Source organism: Amblyomma maculatum, chromosome 2, assembly GCF_055883805.1.
Source record: "Amblyomma maculatum isolate TAMU_Amacu chromosome 2, ASM5588380v1, whole genome shotgun sequence".
In the NCBI taxonomy this organism is placed as follows: domain Eukaryota; kingdom Metazoa; phylum Arthropoda; class Arachnida; order Ixodida; family Ixodidae; genus Amblyomma; species Amblyomma maculatum.
Window position 1 is genome coordinate 113,510,307 of NC_139345.1, and position 18,291 is coordinate 113,528,597.

The following is an 18,291-nucleotide window of genomic DNA, read 5'->3' on the forward strand; positions in this document are numbered from 1 at the left end:
TAGACATATTCGCCTACTACTTCCGGTACTTTGCTACCTAATGTAAACTGTTGTTCCTTCCCGAGGCTGTTGAACATTACCTTAGTCTTCTGCATGTTGATTTTCAAGCCTACCTTTCTACTTTTCCTGTCTAGGTTATCAATCATGATTTTCAGTTCATCCCCTGAGTTGCTTAGCAAGGTAATGCCATCAGCAAATCGCAGATTACTGAGGTATTCTTCATCTACCCTTATCCCTAACTGCTCCCATTCCAAGTCTCTGAATACTTCCTCTAAGCAAGCTGTGAATAGTACTGGGGAGTTAAGGTGCTTTGCTCCAAAGGCGGTTGATGCGCAGCTACACGGCAATGTAGTGAGCCCTTTGCAATAAAGGCTCGTAGCAGGAAAGGAGGCCGTCAGTGGCCTTCAGCTGCGTAAAGGAGCAGCCCAAGACTGAGCGTCACTGAGCGGGCTAAGAAAAAAAAAAGCCAGAAAAACAAAAAAGTTGTCACAAATATAATTTTTAATAATATATTTGGGCTAATTGATTCTACTTAGGCATTAATTTTGCATTTCAATGAACTTAAAAATCTCTGAGTGTTGATAGAAGACTTCAAACGTTTTCAGCAGCTGCATCGACATACGGGGTCAGAATGGAAAGCAAAAAGAAAAACGTGTTAATAAACAACTGATTCAAACCTTCAGAATCTTTCTAATTATTAATGAGTTGGTTACTTTTACTAACATATATAAGGGCAGTCTTGTTCACTTTTTACTTAAGCTGAAAGACATTGTCTACTTTGATTTTGGTAGTTGTTACTGGCGCCGTTTCAAGTGCAGCGGTTGACAGCCCTTGTGATTGCCGCTCGACAGACGGTGCTCACGGTGAATACCTGAATTATCATCATCACCTCTCTTTGCACTTGCCGTGTAGCTGCACCACTTCTCCTTTTTAGTTTTGCTCCTTTAATGAAATAAACCTCTTTTGCAGTAAAGACCTTGGATAAGTGCCGTGTGACTGGGGTATAAGTCATGACTTACATGTCAAACTTCAGCTACAGTCATGTAGAAATCACTGCTTATAGTTATGGCAGCTGAAGTACACTACAGCCTTTGTTGATCATGTTGCTACTACTGCCACCAAGAAGCAGCACTAATTAGCATTCAATTGAAGCGGTGACACTGCTTTCAAAGCTGACAAATAAAAGGAACTGACCTGTAAAACATCTGTACCATGTCCAGCAGAAACCTAGGCCCGTACTTTTTTCTGAAGTACTTACGATCTTCTTTGATTATAGTGGTTAGATACTGTATGTGCCCTGCAGGAAATAATGCACACATTTAATGTCACAGAAAAGGAAAGGTGGCGCAGCAAGTACGAAATATAATGCATGCTATATGTTCTGACAAACCATCACTGTTGACATCCGGCAGAGAAACCAACTAGCCGTACGAGCATGCATATTCTAAACTGCCAATGAACTACTGCCCCCACAAACTCTGACGAGCTAGCGAGGTTTTATTTAAGGATCTAAAAGTATTGATTTTTATTTCCAAAGCAAATATGAAGCAATCCTGGTTAACAATATCTCTAAAACAGAGATCTAAATGATGTCCATGTTAGAATAAGGTAGCAAGCCATGAACATTTCAATACTGCTTTTATTAACCATGAAATGCCATTAGCACCTGTTGTCGGTGACCTTGAGGTGACATCAAAATAAAACCAAGAGCTAACATCCAGGCCCAGATTTCCCTCCATCTGAGCACTGAACCATGAACATCCAAACACCAAACAAGATTTAACGAGACAAGTTCGCTTTCTCAGGCTTCCGCACCCTCCCTAAGGGTGGCGCCACGGTGCCACCACTCTCAAACAGAACGCTGCCCGACGCCGGCAGTCGAGACGACAGCAGCTCGAAGAACGTTTGGGCATTTAAAATGAAGCCTCTCACAGTGTTGCGGCATTTCTCTCTTTAGCAGACGGTTGTATACACGCTCGGGGAGCACTCGAGTGCACTGCTGATCCTACGTTCCTGTCAGACTGGCGTCTCTTCGTGGCCGCATAAACACTTGCATCATTCTACATTTCAATGCTCCCATTGTCAGAGCTGCTTAACCCGAGCAATTGAGCAACAATGAAAGGAAAGTAAAAAGTGTCTTCCGGGAAGCAGTCGCTTTGCGAATTTTACGCCATAGCATAAGGATGCTTGCCCCTGCTGAACGTGTCACGATTATGCAGATGCTCACGAAGGTGACAGGACCACCACAGACTACAACTGGCTATCTCACGCCACACACTGCAGGCGATAGCTTTGACGTGGCAAGAAAAACCTGTGAGAGACACTGAGCATGTTGCCCTGTTCGAAGAAAAGCTGTGGTGTGGTGCAGTGTGCTGTGCACTGGACTCATTTCAAGACTGTGGCTAGTACCATCTGGGACTGACATTCTATGCCCATAACTATTTCGTGCTTACATCTACCCTCGATTACGGGAGAGTAATTTTGCAGTAGCTGCTAGTTGCCTGCAAAAAAACACCAGCATGTCTGGAGGAAGAAAATACAGCACAGGGGTTGAGAGAAAACCTTGTAAGCTGTTCTAGTCCATGTTAAGCTGTTCTAGTCCATGTTAAAATTACTGCCATGGCATCTGCTAAGGATGGTAACCCCAGAAAATGTATTATAAACAAACAAAAAAAAAGCTGTAGTTACAGCGACACTCTCCATAGAATAAAACAAGAAATGAATAATAAAGACTCTTTTGAGACGCCATATGGTGCAATATTTTCCTTCATTTTCAACTGAATAAAGGCGCATGTTTGACAGCTTCCAAACTTCAATGTATTTCAAAAATATTCACACTGACAGATAGTTCTGCTAGACTAGAAGCCCGGACTGAAGAGAGCATTACTACTTTTGATATGTGGCTATTTCAATTGTGTTTACGGGATAGAAAGTAGAGCAAGACCAACAGAAGAGGTTTCAAAACTGATGTAACACAGAAACGCTTACACAATCAAAGTTCCCTCTATTTCTTTTTATTTTATGCAGAATGTTTCATTCAGACAGTAACACTTCTCTAACAGCTTACACTGATGATACTAAAAGTGGCCTAGTTAGAGCGTACCAAAGAAGGGTTGATCAACCTAGGAAATAGATTGCCCCCTTTCAGCCACTAAAAATGAAAGCGTAGCCAAATGTGGTCTCAGAAACCAAATGAAAAAGAAAAGCATGTGTGTACTGGCCCCCAGAGTTTAAAGCAATAAACTGTGCCCACGCAGCAGAGTGCCTTCTGTTTCTTAATAGGGACCATCGTAACATGCGGAATGGTTTTGCTCACCTAGTCTCACTGCAAAGCTCCCTTTGCTCCAAATTCTGAAGTCAAATAGGACGTGCTGGTACACAAGCTGCAACATTTCCTGAGCATTTTCCACGGTGCTCGCATTCTCAACTAACAACTGCACAGCCATCAGCACATTTACGTCGATGCAATGGCCTGGAACCTGTGGACCATGTAATACGACACATTTCAGCAACAATGACTTCGAAAAATCTGTGCAAGATAAGAGATAAAGAGAAAAAGAAAAAGGAAAAAAAAAAGTAAAGGACACGGCACCGTGATGTCTACTTTCCTCTCTCCCCTTTTTGCTGCAATGTTATCAGTGTTCCTGCTTCGACATGCTCCTTCAACAGTGTTAAAAAAAATATCAGGTGAAGATCTAATGACTGCCAGGCTTAGGCTCAGCAGTTCCTTCATAGCAAAATCAGCAGGCATATGTGGTGGAGAAAATTTAGCCAGGTAGAACTTTAGGCACTGAATGAACCCTATCAAGACTGCACAGCACGAAATGAATCGGGTACTTTGTTCAGGGCTTCGCTTGGGGCACTTTTCACCCTTTTGAGTTAAAGCTACTGACTGCCTATTGTTTAATTGTAACAAGTAATTGATTACTACTGCTAATAATTGATGCCAGATCTGAAAATAAAAAATAATTTCAAGTTTGAAATCATAGCCCCTAGGATTTAGTTTGTTAAAACACCGCTAAGCGCAATCAGGAGGCGACCAAAATGCACAACACTGGCTTGCTAGCAACTCTACAACTGAAGCATGCATTTTTATGCCAGTGACTACAGTGCCTTCTACACACAGCCTGAAGCAGCGGAAAAGGACACCCAGTACTGACCCTTTGCATGAGGGCTCCAATGGTTGGTATGCCGGTGCGGGCCGACAGCTGCATTTGGTTTTCCAAGCTTCCTTGCATAAGATGCTGCACAATGACCAGAAAGCTAGAGACTTGGTTTTGAGCTAACCTCAAATCTGCAAGGCAAAAAGAAAGGACAGAAGAGATAAAAAAAAAAAGAAATTAGCCAGCCTTCCCTGGGTCAGCAAATGGCAGCACACATGACCGTAGTAAATGAATAATAACAGCACTGCAAAAACTGCAAAAAAAAAAAAAAAAAAAAAAAAAAATCCCAAGGATAGTCAGCAGTTTGACACAGATGCTATGACGGAGCAAGTGGACAAAAAAAAGGTGGTAAAATGCTTTATCCCCTATGTCTTCCTCTAGAGAAGCTTAATCTGCATGCAAATCTAGGGGGCAAGAACATGACAGTGTTTGTTAACGAACTGTTCTCAAGAGTGCAACAAAAACAAAATGCGCATGCACACCTGCCACATGCGTCCCAGCTCCCAAGTCCACTGTTAGTAGTGTGTTTGCTACTACAAAAATATACAAAAAGTGTGTTTGCAATACCTGTCAGCAATAATGCAAAATAACTAAATAGCATCATAAATGTGGCAAAGATGCATTGTGAGGTGTCATCATGAAAGCACAAAGCAGCCTAGGGACCAACGTAACATGATACGAAACAATATACACGACTCAAGACTTGTATCCCAATCAGTCCAGTGAGAATTTAAATGGTTTTAAAGCTGCCAACTTCCAGCCACATACGCAGTCCAAACTGCATATTATTGTTTACTTTTTCTATTTATTTGTACCAGTTCTTGATTCCAAATTACTTAAAACCCTCCCCCTTGTGCAATGTTTCAATTTTGGGAGCTGTGAGGTAAATAAATAAATAAATAAATAAATAAATAAATAAATAAATAAATATTTTACAGTTACATTAATAAACCAAGAGCAGAGCTCTTTGTAATTCCATCAAAGGGTAGTTTTTTTTTTTATAACAGTGTTCCACTAAATTCATTTTAAATTATCCTGTACAAAAGGCCTCTGAAATTATTCTTTACCTCATCAGCCGGATTATTATATACCCACTGCAGGGCAAAGACTTCTTCCATTTTCCTCCAATTAACCCGGTCCTGTGCTAGCTGCATCCACTTGACCTTTGTGAACTTCTTAACCTGATCTGCCCATCTAACTTTCTGCCTCCCCCTGCTGCACTTTCTTTCCTTTGGAATTAAGTTAATTACTCTTTGCGACAATCAGTTATTCTCTCTTAGCATTACATGCCGTGCCCATGCCCATTTCTCCTCCTTGATTTCAACTAGGATGCCATCTTTCTTCACAGTTTCTATCGAATGTCATAAAACACAGTCATGACCACAGAAATCAAGTGTTTAAAACCATGCATTATGTGGGTCATAAATATGACTGCCAAAAGCTAAAGAACCTCTATACTCGGGTACTCTGCTTAATACAACACACCCAAACCATACATCAACGTCATTATATTTTTCAACATTTTGTAATGTGCATGGCAGAGAAGCATTTGCTATTTAAATCCTTTCATTGCAACCATGAGGCCTTTACAACGCATGGCCATTTGACGTCAACAATTTTGGGAAGCTAGAAGGTATACAAGCTGTACTTATAACTGCTTGTAGACACACTGTCACCCTTGCTGGCACAGCTTCTAATTTTTTAGCTCGTCCAACTGTGTCAACTGCCTCATCTACAATTGCTACAGGTGATGTGACATAGAGGTGTGCACGGGCCAAAATTCTGAGCCTAAGTCAGACCCAAGCCTGACCCGTCCCAACACTAAAGAGAATCTGAGCCTGGCCCAGCCTAACTTGCTATAACTGCAGTTGAAGCAACAATACAGAAAAAAATTTTAGGGTGACGAGTTTATTAAGATCTTGAAATGTTTAGTTATCATGCATAAGATGATAAATTTAGAGAATATTCCATACATAGAATTATTTTTCTACCTTATTATGCAAAAACAAATATGTTATGCATTGATGAACGCTTGATGCATTGCAGCACTCTTGGATCACGATTCAGGTCGCAAAGTTTCTTTCGCTGCTTTAACTGGTGGCTAAAATCGCTAATACAGTCGAACCCGGATATATCGAACTCGAAGGGGATCGCAAAATAGTTCGATATATCGATAATTCGATATACAAAAATCGGCTTGTGACGGCCCTTACGATGCGAAAAAACGATACCGTATTTGTCGCGTAATCAACCCACTCACATAATGAACCCACCCTCCACTTTTGCACTCGAGAATTTGAAGAAAAAAAAAGCGTTAAGGCCAGCTCGCTCACATGCAAGCGATTGAGCGACCTCTGCGACGAGCGGCAGCGACAGAGCGAAAAATTTCAAACTTGTTGGAACTGCGTCCCTCTGGCCGCTCGAGCCACCGCGGCAGCTCAAAACAAGGTTTCTGTGTCGCCGCGGCAGAAATCGCGAGCGTTTTCGCTTGCATGTCGATGGCGCACGTCACTCCGTTTCGGTCGTCTCATCCACAGCTCATTGGCAGCGTGCCAAGATGCTGCGCAGCGATAACGTCGGGGCGCGTTTATCTTTTGATAGCTCCTGCGGTGGCAGGGAGTGAACTTGGCAGAGTGCCCGTGAAGGCTTGATTGCACAAGCCTGGTTCGATTTATCACGCCTCATGATCACAGCAGCTGACGCATGCTTTCGTTGATTCATACATGCAAGCATAAACGACTACCGAAAAAAAAAAAAAATACCTGCCGCTTTTTAACGTCCTAACAGCACAACGATAAGAAAGGATGACTCGCAAAAAAAAAAAAAAAAAAAAAAAAGAAAACAGCGGGGGCTGTTGCTTTTTAACGTCCGCAGGCGCCATAGCCACGTCAGCCGCCACGCGCAGAGGGTTCGCAACAAACGCTGCAGAAAACATCCGACGCCTGTCCGAAAACGGGCTGAGCTGGCTTGGTGCGTGCGTAGCGCGTGCTGAAGGAGAGAGATAGCTCGGCAAAAGGATGGGCACACCCACACACATGGCTTGCAAACGTCATGTGTTGGCGCGCGGGAAACGATAATTGCAGATGCGCGCCTTTGGGGAATGGACGCGGCGCTGCCCAGACCAGCCGTCGCCGAACTGTCCCCGCGCGTGGCTTGAAAACGTCATGCGGCAAATGGCCAAGGGTGATGCGATCGTCATTGGGGAAGGCACATTTTCCAGTGCGTGGTGCGGAGTTCGATATATCGAACGACCGGTAAAATTAAGTTCGATATATGACGCGGCTTTCCTATACTTTTACATGGGATTTTCAAGGGGATATTCCGTGAGTTCGATATAACCAAAATTCGATATACCCGGGTTCGATATAACCGGGTTCGACTGTACACTCTTTGCAAGAAGACCAAATTTTGGGCGCACGGCTTCATTGCATTTCCAAAATCGCACTGGCTCTAACTCTGAGCAAGGAGTTGATTCTGTGGCGAAGTAGTCAGTGAGCTCATCTGGCTCACCGTGTGCCTTTCATGGTGCTGGCAAAGCGTCACACTGCATTGCCTGTGCCGAGAGGCAGGAAAACCGAAGGACCGTGGATGTTTTGACTAGGTGCTATGTCCCGCTTCTAACGAGGCTATGTTAAGGCCGGAACCCACAACAGAGATGTGTGAGAGGCGACAGTATAGCGCGAATCCAGAAACAGATGCCTAAATATATTTGCCGGTGTTACCAAAAGAGGGAGACGCACAATAGCTGACACGTGACAGATGGCTTTTCTGTTTGATCGCTGGCAGATAGATCAGTTCATGGCAAGGGCATGTAGTGGAAATCTAGGCCGGCTGACGTCTAGACAGAACTCGGACGCTAGAAAACACTGTGCTTGGGATTAACGTGTTTAGCCCCGACCTGCCTAAGACAAATGTATGTACCATGGCCCAGACTTGGCCCGCGCCCGAGGACTTCTAAGCACCCCGATCACGTGCACACCTCTAATGTGACAATTTGTATGTGCATAAATTTTTGGCCTTTCAGCATGCAAGGCACTCAAACATGGTCACAAGAAAACATTCTGCGAGCCACACTTTTGCACTGGCAATACGTAAATGGCACACTGGCACAAGCGGAAAGCAGGACACACAGGTGGGCTGACAGCAAGACAACACCAGGAGGCCAAGCAGGACAGGGAGTGAACGCATTTGTTGGAGAAGCAGTTAAGTGTAACAGCATGCCTGACCCTTGGCAAGTGTTTTAGGGTCGCCCTCCGTCTCACGCAGCAAGTCCAGCAGCACAGACTGTGGTCCTAAGCAGAGAAACAGTCAGGTGTGTGTGCGCTCCCTCCACAGTCATCACCACATGCTCGCATCATCACAACAGGGTGGTGGCGAGGCCTGAGTGCTCTGCAAACTGCACTAAATACGCACACACTGCAGGGCTGCCGACATACGTGACACTGACACCATCAAAAATGCAACTTGCGCTAACACTAAAGGCATGCATACATGCAAATAGTGAGACCACTAGGCACTAAAATGCACTGCGCGTTAGAATAGCTTGGCACATCATAATCGACAGCCCCAACCAGTAATAGTCTCTTATAAAATTAGGCCTCGCTGACCATATGCAACTGTCTTCTACAACACGCACAACACGCACAAGATGCATAAGTATAAATGCGAGCAAGAATATGCTAAAAAATGCAGCAAATCTGATAAGTTCTGACAGAGACGGAGCATAACGAGAGGCAATATGTAACGACTACATTTGCTAAAAAAAAAATGTGGCTTATAAAGACAGTACATAAATAACAATAACAAGTGTTAACTAATACTCCAAAGGTCAATGTGCCAACTACGACACAAAAAACCAGGTGCATATATAGGGCACAAGGACATAGGTGCCGAGTGTGGACTAACTGAGACAACAAGCCATTAGCGAAAACTAAGATGAGTAAAATACAGCTTTCAAAAAGAACTTGATCTACTATGTACTGTTAATTTAGAACTTTTAATGCCTTTCCATGCGTCGAGAGATATCAACCACATTTACGTACACAGTAACCAGCCCCCTAAACCAGCGTGCACACATTTTTAATAGCTAAGCATTGAATGCTGTGAAATGTCTCTTTTCCTCTATTTATTTCAATTCGTGAAAACTCAAAAATAACTAAAAGCTAGCTGGCAAAGCATAGCTTTGAAACCTATAAGCATAACTTGCCAGAGAAAGAAGATGATGATGATGGGACTACAATCCAGTCATCTACGAGTTCTTCTGAGGCTCTGTGATTGGAAGGAGTGCAGGGTGTCTCAAAGCTCGGAGAGCACTTTGGGATGGGCTTCCCAGAGTTCTCCAAGAGAACATAAATTGTTGGAAAACCTCCAATCAAGTTGATCGTATCCTGTTAAAAAAAAATGCAGCCGCACATTTTAACACCTTACCAATATGATACAGTACATTTCTTTTGTGCTAAATTGTTCTAAACAGCAAGAAAATAAATTCTGATTATTTAGTACCACAGTGTGTACTGTCAAGAATCCATGTGTACAGTAAGTGGATCTTCAGAATGAATCATTTAAATGTTTTAATTGCAAATGTGCAAGGAGGAAGCATTTTTTATTTCGTGCACAAATTCGATAGGTAGTTGGAACATTTTCTTCATCCTGACTGGAAGCAGCGAGAGTAGGAAATTATTAGAACATCATTGGGATTTATTTCGTCTGGTTACAACACATTGTGGTAAGGGTATTTAATGGCATATCAGATATGATACACCATGCAGTTAGGGGTACTTTTTGTCACTTTATGGTGTTCCATAATTTCATAACAAGGAAATAAACTCGCTGCACTTGAATGATTTTACATACATTATAGAGTTCAGATTACTTCCCCTTCTCTTTTAGTTAATAATTCTAGTCAAATTTGTGCTATGCATTGTATGGCAGACCCGAAAGTGGGCTCCTGAGATCACTCAACACCCTGTGGTAGGCACAGAGAAAATGCACTAGAGATCACAATACAGTGCACTGTCTGCCAAGACAACAATCTCTAGTTAGTAGGAGGAAGACGAACGTCGCTAAGGTTTTCATTGAGAAAGCTTTGCAGGAAATACCACAGTTGTAGATGGGCGCCATGTTCTACAGTCCTAATTTCTTTCTCTCATAAATGTTTCTCAAAATAAATGTTTTTTTCAAGAAATTGCCATTTGGTAATCAAGAATGTAATTCTCTTTTAATTAGATCTGCTTATGAGCAGTTTTATATTTTCACAAAAATACCCCTAACTGCATAGTGTTTCATATATGATATACGACAATATTTTGCAAAATTTTTGCAACCGCATAGTTTTTCTCAAAACAAAGCTGATAATAGGCATTTGCATCATGAATAGAGCACACTGTAACTTTGTCCAGCAAATGCCACAAGCCCAGGTCTGAAGCCTGTAAGAAATTAATGCCGAGGTACAATTCCCAAAATCCGGTTGTTTTGTCTATTTTAAATTAAATCTGTGCCTCACTTACAAGTGAGCACACCCTTGAGCAATGGAGTACACACTGCAATGAAGGACCCTGATCTAAATACCCCCAATTCCACCAGCTGGCCATACCGTATTGTGAGCCAAACTTTCAACACAAGGGTGCTTTTGCATAGCAAAACATGACCACTGTGGCTTGGTATCAAACCCTCCAGCTCGTGCTCAGCGGAAAAAACTGCCATAATCCATGAGCCTATGGTACGCCTCTTTGGTCTCTGATTAACTTTACTGCAATCAAAATAACCATGACAAAAAAAAAAAAAAAAACTAAAGAAAGAAAACATGCAAGAAGAGGGCTTAGTCGGGCTGGTTGGTTCACGTTGGAAAGGAGAAATGAAAACAGCACTTACAGACGGGACAGCAGAAAAGTACCAAACACATGCACTGACTAGCAACCAAATGGTTTATTGCGAAAAGATGCAAGCAATATACATAACGAAAGGGCGAGCAAGCAATTTGTTGTTGCGGTGTTGTTTATAAGCTTCCGCTTTCATGCGGTTGATACTATATATCGGGGAGACCGGATGCTGCGTCACTAAGCGACTACGTGAACACACGAGCGACACAAAAAATGAGTCACGTTGAAACAACATAGTCACTCATTCCGCCGATTCTGTGAGGCATTTTTTAATAAGACAACAATCATTGCCAGGTATAGAGATCAGACCTCATGCTTGACATCAGAAGCATTTCACATTCCCAAATTTGGTGACACATGTGCCAGCGAGCACAGCGAGCATGGTCTGAGCACATTGAAAACCTTTGTAAGGATGCTTCCAAGTTGCTTGGTTTCATCAGACGATCCCTCGCCTTTTCACCCCGTTCTATCCGCCAACTCGCCTACGAAACATTCATTCGTTCCAAACTCGAATATTCCTCAGCGATCTGGAATCCCTATCAGACCTATCTAATCAATCAGCTCGAGGCCATCCAAAATCGCGCGGCCCGTTTTATCACATCGCAGTATGACAGACGACATAGCGTAACTGTTATCAAATCATCCCTCTATCTTCAACCCATGGCACTTCGGCGTAAAATTTCACAGCTTTGTTTATTCCACAAATTATATTACAACTTTCCACAGCTAAGATCCTCTGTCCTCCACACGCCGCTTCGCACTTCACGCCGACTCTTTAACTCTTTAAGTTTACAACGCATACACGGCTCCACTAACTCTTTCAATAAATCTTTCCTACCCAGCGCTATTTCATTATGGAATGAACTCCCTGATGCCATTGTCACTGAAACAGAACCAAATAAATTCAGGCAATTATTAACAGTACATTTCAAGTACTGAATGATTCTTCCGCGCTTCTTAGTGCGTGTCGTTTTTTCAGGTTGTTCTTGAGCAGCAGTGTCTTTTATGTTGATGTTTAACGTTGATGTTTTGTTTTTAGAATAGTTACAAGATGAACCCTGTACCATGTATTTCTGTTTTATATTATTGTATTATCGACCAATGTATTATGTCACGGTTGTTCCCCCCCTTATGTAATGCCCTAACAAAAGGGTCCTTAAGGGTAAATAAATGATGATGATGATGATGATGATGAACCATCGATGGCTTTATTCTGACAGAAGCTGGCATTTCTAAGTCGATGACTGTTCGTTGACAGCCTAACGTATGTATGCCGCGGACAAGGTTGCGCCCACCGAATGGGTTTGTCTGTCTTTTCTGTGTTTTGCTTGCCCTTCTGTTATATATTGCTCGCATGTTTTCACAATAAACCATTTGGCTGCTAGTCAGCGCATGTGTTTGGTCCTTTTCTGTTGTCCCGTCTGTAAGCGCTGTTTTCGTCGTTCCCTTACAAAAGAAAACATGGTCCTCAAAGTCCAACTATTAAAATGCATCAGTCACCGTTAACAACACTGCTGTTCAATTGGAATAAAAAAAAAAAAGATCGGAGTTACCACTTCGACTGCTATTCTTTTAGAAGCTATCTCCTTGACGAAACTGCGAAATGCATACAATGTATGACTGAAAACCATAGTAAAAGGGATAACGCAGCAGCGCATCCCTGCTCATGCTGCCCGCCAATGCCAAATAAGAAATAATAAAGTGTCCATATTAGACGCACGCTTTACCACACCCACAAGCAAGCATGCAGCAACGTACCTTGACATTTTGGGTGTGACAGTAGCGGCCTCTGACTGTGCCATCATAGGGGGTCGAAGTTGGGGCAAGGTTTGTACATGTTCCATCTAAAGATGCCTGCAACACACATGATGTGCTCGTCAATTTTGTGAGTAGGAAGCAAAGAGAGCCTCTGCAGCAAATGTTGACGAGTTGGCAATACATGAGCAAATTATGACATGAATAAATTAAAATTAGGGGTATGCAGATATTCAAAATTTCTAACGCAAATCGAATATGTCTCTCGTTCGATTTATATTCATACTCGAAAAACTTACAACGTAATTTCCGAATATTCTAAAATTATTGAATACACCAAAAATGTTCGAATTCACCGCAGAATCCCTACGAATGGAATGCGCACTTCACCGCAATGCTCGACCGCGTGGGCTCTGCAGTGAAGCATCCTCAAAACGTGACGAGGCCGTTTTGTGAAGAGGACCTTCTGCAGTGTACACAAAACGAAATATACTTGACAAAACTGGCAAAAAAACGTTGTTCTTACTTAGGTTTTATTTCAGATACTGACAACCATAGTGCAGCTGTTAATTAGATATAGTTACTGTGATGCAAACTGCTTTCAGCAGTTTTTACAGGCCCAGTAGATAATTTTGAGCTTTAAGTCAATTCGGACATTTTTGTAGCGAAAGCTACACTACGGTAGGTTTTCAAGCCGTCGGACGTGGCACCGTCGAAGACGAAGAAGAAAAAAAGAGAAAAAAAAAGAAGAAAAGAAAGGAGAATAAAAAAGAAGAAGAAGAAGGAGGAGAGGAAGAAAAAGAAGTAAAAGAAGAAGAGGAAAAAGAATAAGAAGAAAAAGAGGGAGAAAATGAAGAAGAAGAAAAAGAGGAAGACATAACTCGGTAGTTGGTAGAGGAGAACGACAACAGAGAGTTGCTAAGACAAAAGGTTCGTTCGAATGTAATGACGGCTGCACATTAAATCCAGGTGCCAGCAGAAAAATTTGCTGCAACATTCATAGCTTTCGCTCTATCACTACGTTCAAGCCATACTTAAACTCCTACAATTTTTTTTCTAATCCCGTGAAGGCCCAATTAATGAGTGTTTATAGTGTATTTCGCAGCAATATGACAACTACACCTGTTTCCATGCAGGCCCTTCCTGTACGTAAAACCCAGTATACAAAAATTTTATATAATTTATGCTAATTTTTTTAAATTTTAGTTTAATTTTATTTGCAAGTATGTACCATGTGGATTCCAAAATAAACAAGATGAACACTGTTTGCTATCTTTTAATTTTCCATGTTTTTTTCCACTCGTCAGTTACTCAATATTCAATTCGATATTCAAAGGCATTTTTCCCCATATTTGTATTCGATTCGTATACGAGACTTTCAATATTTGCACACCCCTAATTGAAGTTTGATCAGCCAATAATGAATGCTATTCTCAGTCGAAGAAGACATAAATCTTCAAACTTTTTTTTATAAATTTACCTTGAAAAATTTCTCTTCTGTTGAAGGTGCACTATTTTACAAAGAATTTCAGTATTCCTCCAAAAGAAAAAGCCTGTTTATACATTAAGCACACCAACACTAATGGTGAAAAAAATAAATAAATACCAGTGATGGCAATTAAAAAATAACATAAAGCAGTGAAAAATGCATGCCAGTAACAAGCCATACCTTTGCATCGTAGTAAAGAACTAGCTTCCCTAGTAGCTCTGAAACCTCTACAGAGTCTTCATTCTTGAACAGTGTGTAATTTCTGGGACCTATATAAAAAAAGAATGTGTTTATGGTTATCGTGTGGTAGCAAACTAAGCTTGAAAAATTTTTTCAAAGCAGTAAGCTGTAGAGGCAAGACAGTAACAAAGAATATTACCTCCAGTGTACATCATCTTCACTTGAGAGGCTTGGAGTGGCTCACTAAAGAGACACAGCGATCCAATTTGGCCTTTGAGACCTCTCGACAAACCCCAAACCTGCAAAAAGCAAGTTACACTGACAAATGAAAAATAATAATAATAATAAATAAGAGCCAGCAACAGTGACTGCACAAATTAACGTACAGTCTGCAGCCCAAGGCTCTCGGCAATTGGAGAGCAACATTTAACCCTAGCCTGCACGCAGCCCTGCAGAGTGTCTCATTTGCAATAGGTTCTCTAATGCTTTTTTTTTTTATTGATTACAAGCAGTCATTTCAGACCCCTCTTTCAAAAGCAAAATTCAAGAATCAATACTAAGTGGGCTTTAGAGAACTGTTACTTGAGCACAAAAAGACTTCCGATTCTTCTGGCCTCATCCTGACTCCTCCCAACTACAAAATTAATTCCTTTGATCAATATATATTCGTCGCACCTAGCATAGTATATTGGGTGACTAATAGCACCGTGCCAGCATAATTTTGTACCCAGTGGTGTATAAATGCTGCAGCGGTAATACCGAGGCAGTGGTACTAGTATTACTGATACCTTGCTGCTGTAATATCATGTTTCCACAATTTCGACATAGAGCTTGGCAGCATCAGAAATGATCCGCATTGCTTATGGTAATCGAAACTTAATATCAGAAGCTTACAGTCAGTACCTAGTCCTATTTTAGGCTGTGTATTTTCCAGTTCTAACCAAAAAAAAAAACATTGATAAACATCTGCTGGTAAAAAATATTACGGCATCGGTTAAAGCCGAAAAGTGCCTTGACGAAAAAAATTCCCATTTACTTCCCTTTGGAGTACAGGAATGGGACAGCATACACTCAGAAAAGCAGCCCAAAGGGGGGGGGGCACCCGAGCTTCTGCCGCGCCGGCCACCGAAATGCACCCGCAAGCATCTTGTTGCTCTAGCAATAAACCATCTGCAGTTGTTTCCAAGTCAGCTTCTCCCCAAGGCTTGTTTTCCCAACAAACAGACCTCATTCCCAGATGACACCCAAGTATTTTTCATTGAATTCGCATAAGAAACCTCCTAGGAGAGCTGCTAATGAATTCAGTTGATAAGAACTGATCTACAGACTGACTGCGAGGACGAGTGCAATATGAGAATTCGAGTTAGGTTCACAGTTGCCGTCAGCCCAACCCTCGTTTGTTTTGGAAACTGTTTGCATGCATGTGACTGGCCGGCATTAACCCAAGCGTCTTCGGGCATCCTCAAAATTGCGTGCTCTCAACACAAAGGACTGCTCTGAAATGGCTGCTGACAGTCTGTTTAAGTGTGTTTGTATCTATTACAATCAACTGTAATTAGAATTTGCTCAAAGATCAACAAGGCCTGTGCCATTTTGCTTGATAACCTTGTGTGTGTTAAGAATTATTTTCATTGTTAATCACCGCGTTTTACAGTTTCAACCATGCATCTAGCCGAAAAACACCCGATTTTAAAAAAAACTATAAATGGCGAAAAACATCTAACTGAATTTTCAAAAAATAAACATCGGAAAGTACACCACCAGCCTATATTGTATACAACAGTGAAAAAATTTCCCAATTTGATATTGCGTGGTCATCTAGTCACAAACCAGTGGAATGGTAATATCATGACCCTCTGCGAAACAAAAATTTAAGGAACACCTAATTAAATTGTGTGTTGAGAATGTGATAGAATTAAAGTCTGAAGTCTGCCTGACCTACTTCCCCTCTTCCGTTACTGTTGCTCACTACATAACACAAGCCGTAGCTATGCAGCTGCCAATGCTTCGCCTTCAGCGACATAGTACTTCCTTAGTCGCCCTATCCGCTTGCGAGGATTCTTGTCCCATTCCATCCTGATACATGGACTTGGCTAGACACGCCTGCACACAACCAGCTGCAGGTGCTAAATGACGCCTAGCCAGCCACTACGTTAGGTAGTGTCACATGACCAGTGTACCTGCCAAGTTGATCATGTCACATGGTCCAATGACATCACATACCCTTTCGACCAATCAGTGAATTTTACGACAGACAGTTCATGACGAAGTACGCTGCATTTTATTCTTCCGACAAGGCTTTTAATTCCATTTCATTAAAAACATGCAAGTATACAAAATGCACAGCATTGTGGCCAAAACTGCGCTTCAATGCAGCTTGATCTAGCGTGAACTTATCGTGCTACAGCATCCGAGTGCTGGCCGTGAAAAACCATGCGAATAATTCCCGTCACCTGTTCGTGAGAGTCCAGTGGTGTCACACTGATAGACGGGTCAGGGTCGGCATTGAAGGCACTTCGAAGGTTGACTGGAACACTGGGGGCCATGGAGAAAATTTTGTCTGTGTCCCAGCCACTGAGGAATGACCCAAGGGCACTGTTCCTAAGGAAGCCTCCGCTCCCCCCCTGGCCAGGATGTTCTTCAAGACCATGCTCGGGTAGCGTGCCGGATGTAATGCTGTCACCAGAGGCTCTGACACTTCCTGCTCGCCTTTCAAGAGTCGGCGTGGTTGGTTCATTGGAATTCCCACACGCGACGTGGCACTGTGAAAACTGAAACATGAGGTTTCATATCAGATGCAAGAGAAAAATATGGCAGCAGACTACAGAGAGGCAGTATCTATCTCAGGTTATAGTGATGCCAACACAATCAACTTCAGCTGCCAATAACTAAAACTGGCATAAACCCCGTGCGCACTTACAAGGAGCTGCCACAAGTGCCCAACATTAGTTAACTGCTAGTGAAAGGTTTATGTGGCTAATGACTGGCGTCATGTAATGTTCACAATTCCTAATTAAAAAGGAGACCTTTCCCCCCATCCTCCTACGTATAAATTTCACAGAGATGTCATCTAACAACCACTGCAAATGCATGTTTGACAGTGTTAGTAAACCGAAGTATACCACCGCAGTGCCACTACATTTAAATATTAATGAAAAAAATGCTCACACCTTCTTGCTAACCTATTCTGTCAAGATAGGGGTAAAAAGATAAGCTCGTGTACCTACTCTAAGATACAACCTTAAACAACAAATGCAACAAGGCACACAAGCTGGATCAAAGGAACAGAGCACAAGTTGGAACAAAAGAAGACTTCCCAGGCAAAAAAGACCATTGAGTCCAGTTGAATTTTCCAGGTGAAAAATTTCCTATACTGTTTTTGAAACCAACTGGAAGCTCCAACTGGGACCAATTAAAATGCTGGGAATGACGACTGTAGGCTTAGCACAGAATGCCAGGAGCATTGCAATCAAACGTTTCGCTTGATTTAACTGGCAATCAGAACATTCCAACTAGCTCTGAATATACAATTGGAACAATGGGTTCAAACTGTATGTAACTAATGCCAAAGCATTTCAGCTGTATAAGATTAAAAAAACCAATAGGAATGTCCAATTAGTTCCAACTGTGTACCAGTATCAATGCACCAATGGAAGCCTACAAGAGGTTAACTGTTGGCTTCTAGCACAAGTGGCAACCCCAAGTGTGTCACAGGCAAGCATGCATAACACACAAACCATAGAAACATTGCAAGCCTAAAGATGTGACACAAAACCAAGGTGTTTGATATATCTACCCTGCAACAACGTTTTATTTGGGTTTATAC

The 18,291-nt window shown here is 42.0% G+C and overlaps 1 protein-coding gene across 1 annotated transcript in view; it reads right to left on the reverse strand.

Annotated features, from left to right (window-relative positions):
- LOC146199595 (neurobeachin-like protein 1) overlaps positions 1 to 18,291 on the reverse strand; it is a 107,103-nt gene that overhangs the window by 58,046 nt on the left and 30,766 nt on the right. Inside the window, exons 19-27 of the mRNA XM_084595114.1 lie at positions 16,919 to 17,236; positions 14,665 to 14,764; positions 14,466 to 14,554; positions 12,800 to 12,895; positions 9,370 to 9,550; positions 8,390 to 8,455; positions 4,161 to 4,294; positions 3,317 to 3,479; positions 1,195 to 1,297 (exon numbers count right to left, since the gene is read on the reverse strand). Of these exons, the coding sequence (XP_084451240.1) occupies positions 1,195 to 1,297; positions 3,317 to 3,479; positions 4,161 to 4,294; positions 8,390 to 8,455; positions 9,370 to 9,550; positions 12,800 to 12,895; positions 14,466 to 14,554; positions 14,665 to 14,764; positions 16,919 to 17,236 (1,250 nt within the window). The remainder of the gene's footprint in view (positions 1 to 1,194; positions 1,298 to 3,316; positions 3,480 to 4,160; positions 4,295 to 8,389; positions 8,456 to 9,369; positions 9,551 to 12,799; positions 12,896 to 14,465; positions 14,555 to 14,664; positions 14,765 to 16,918; positions 17,237 to 18,291) is intronic.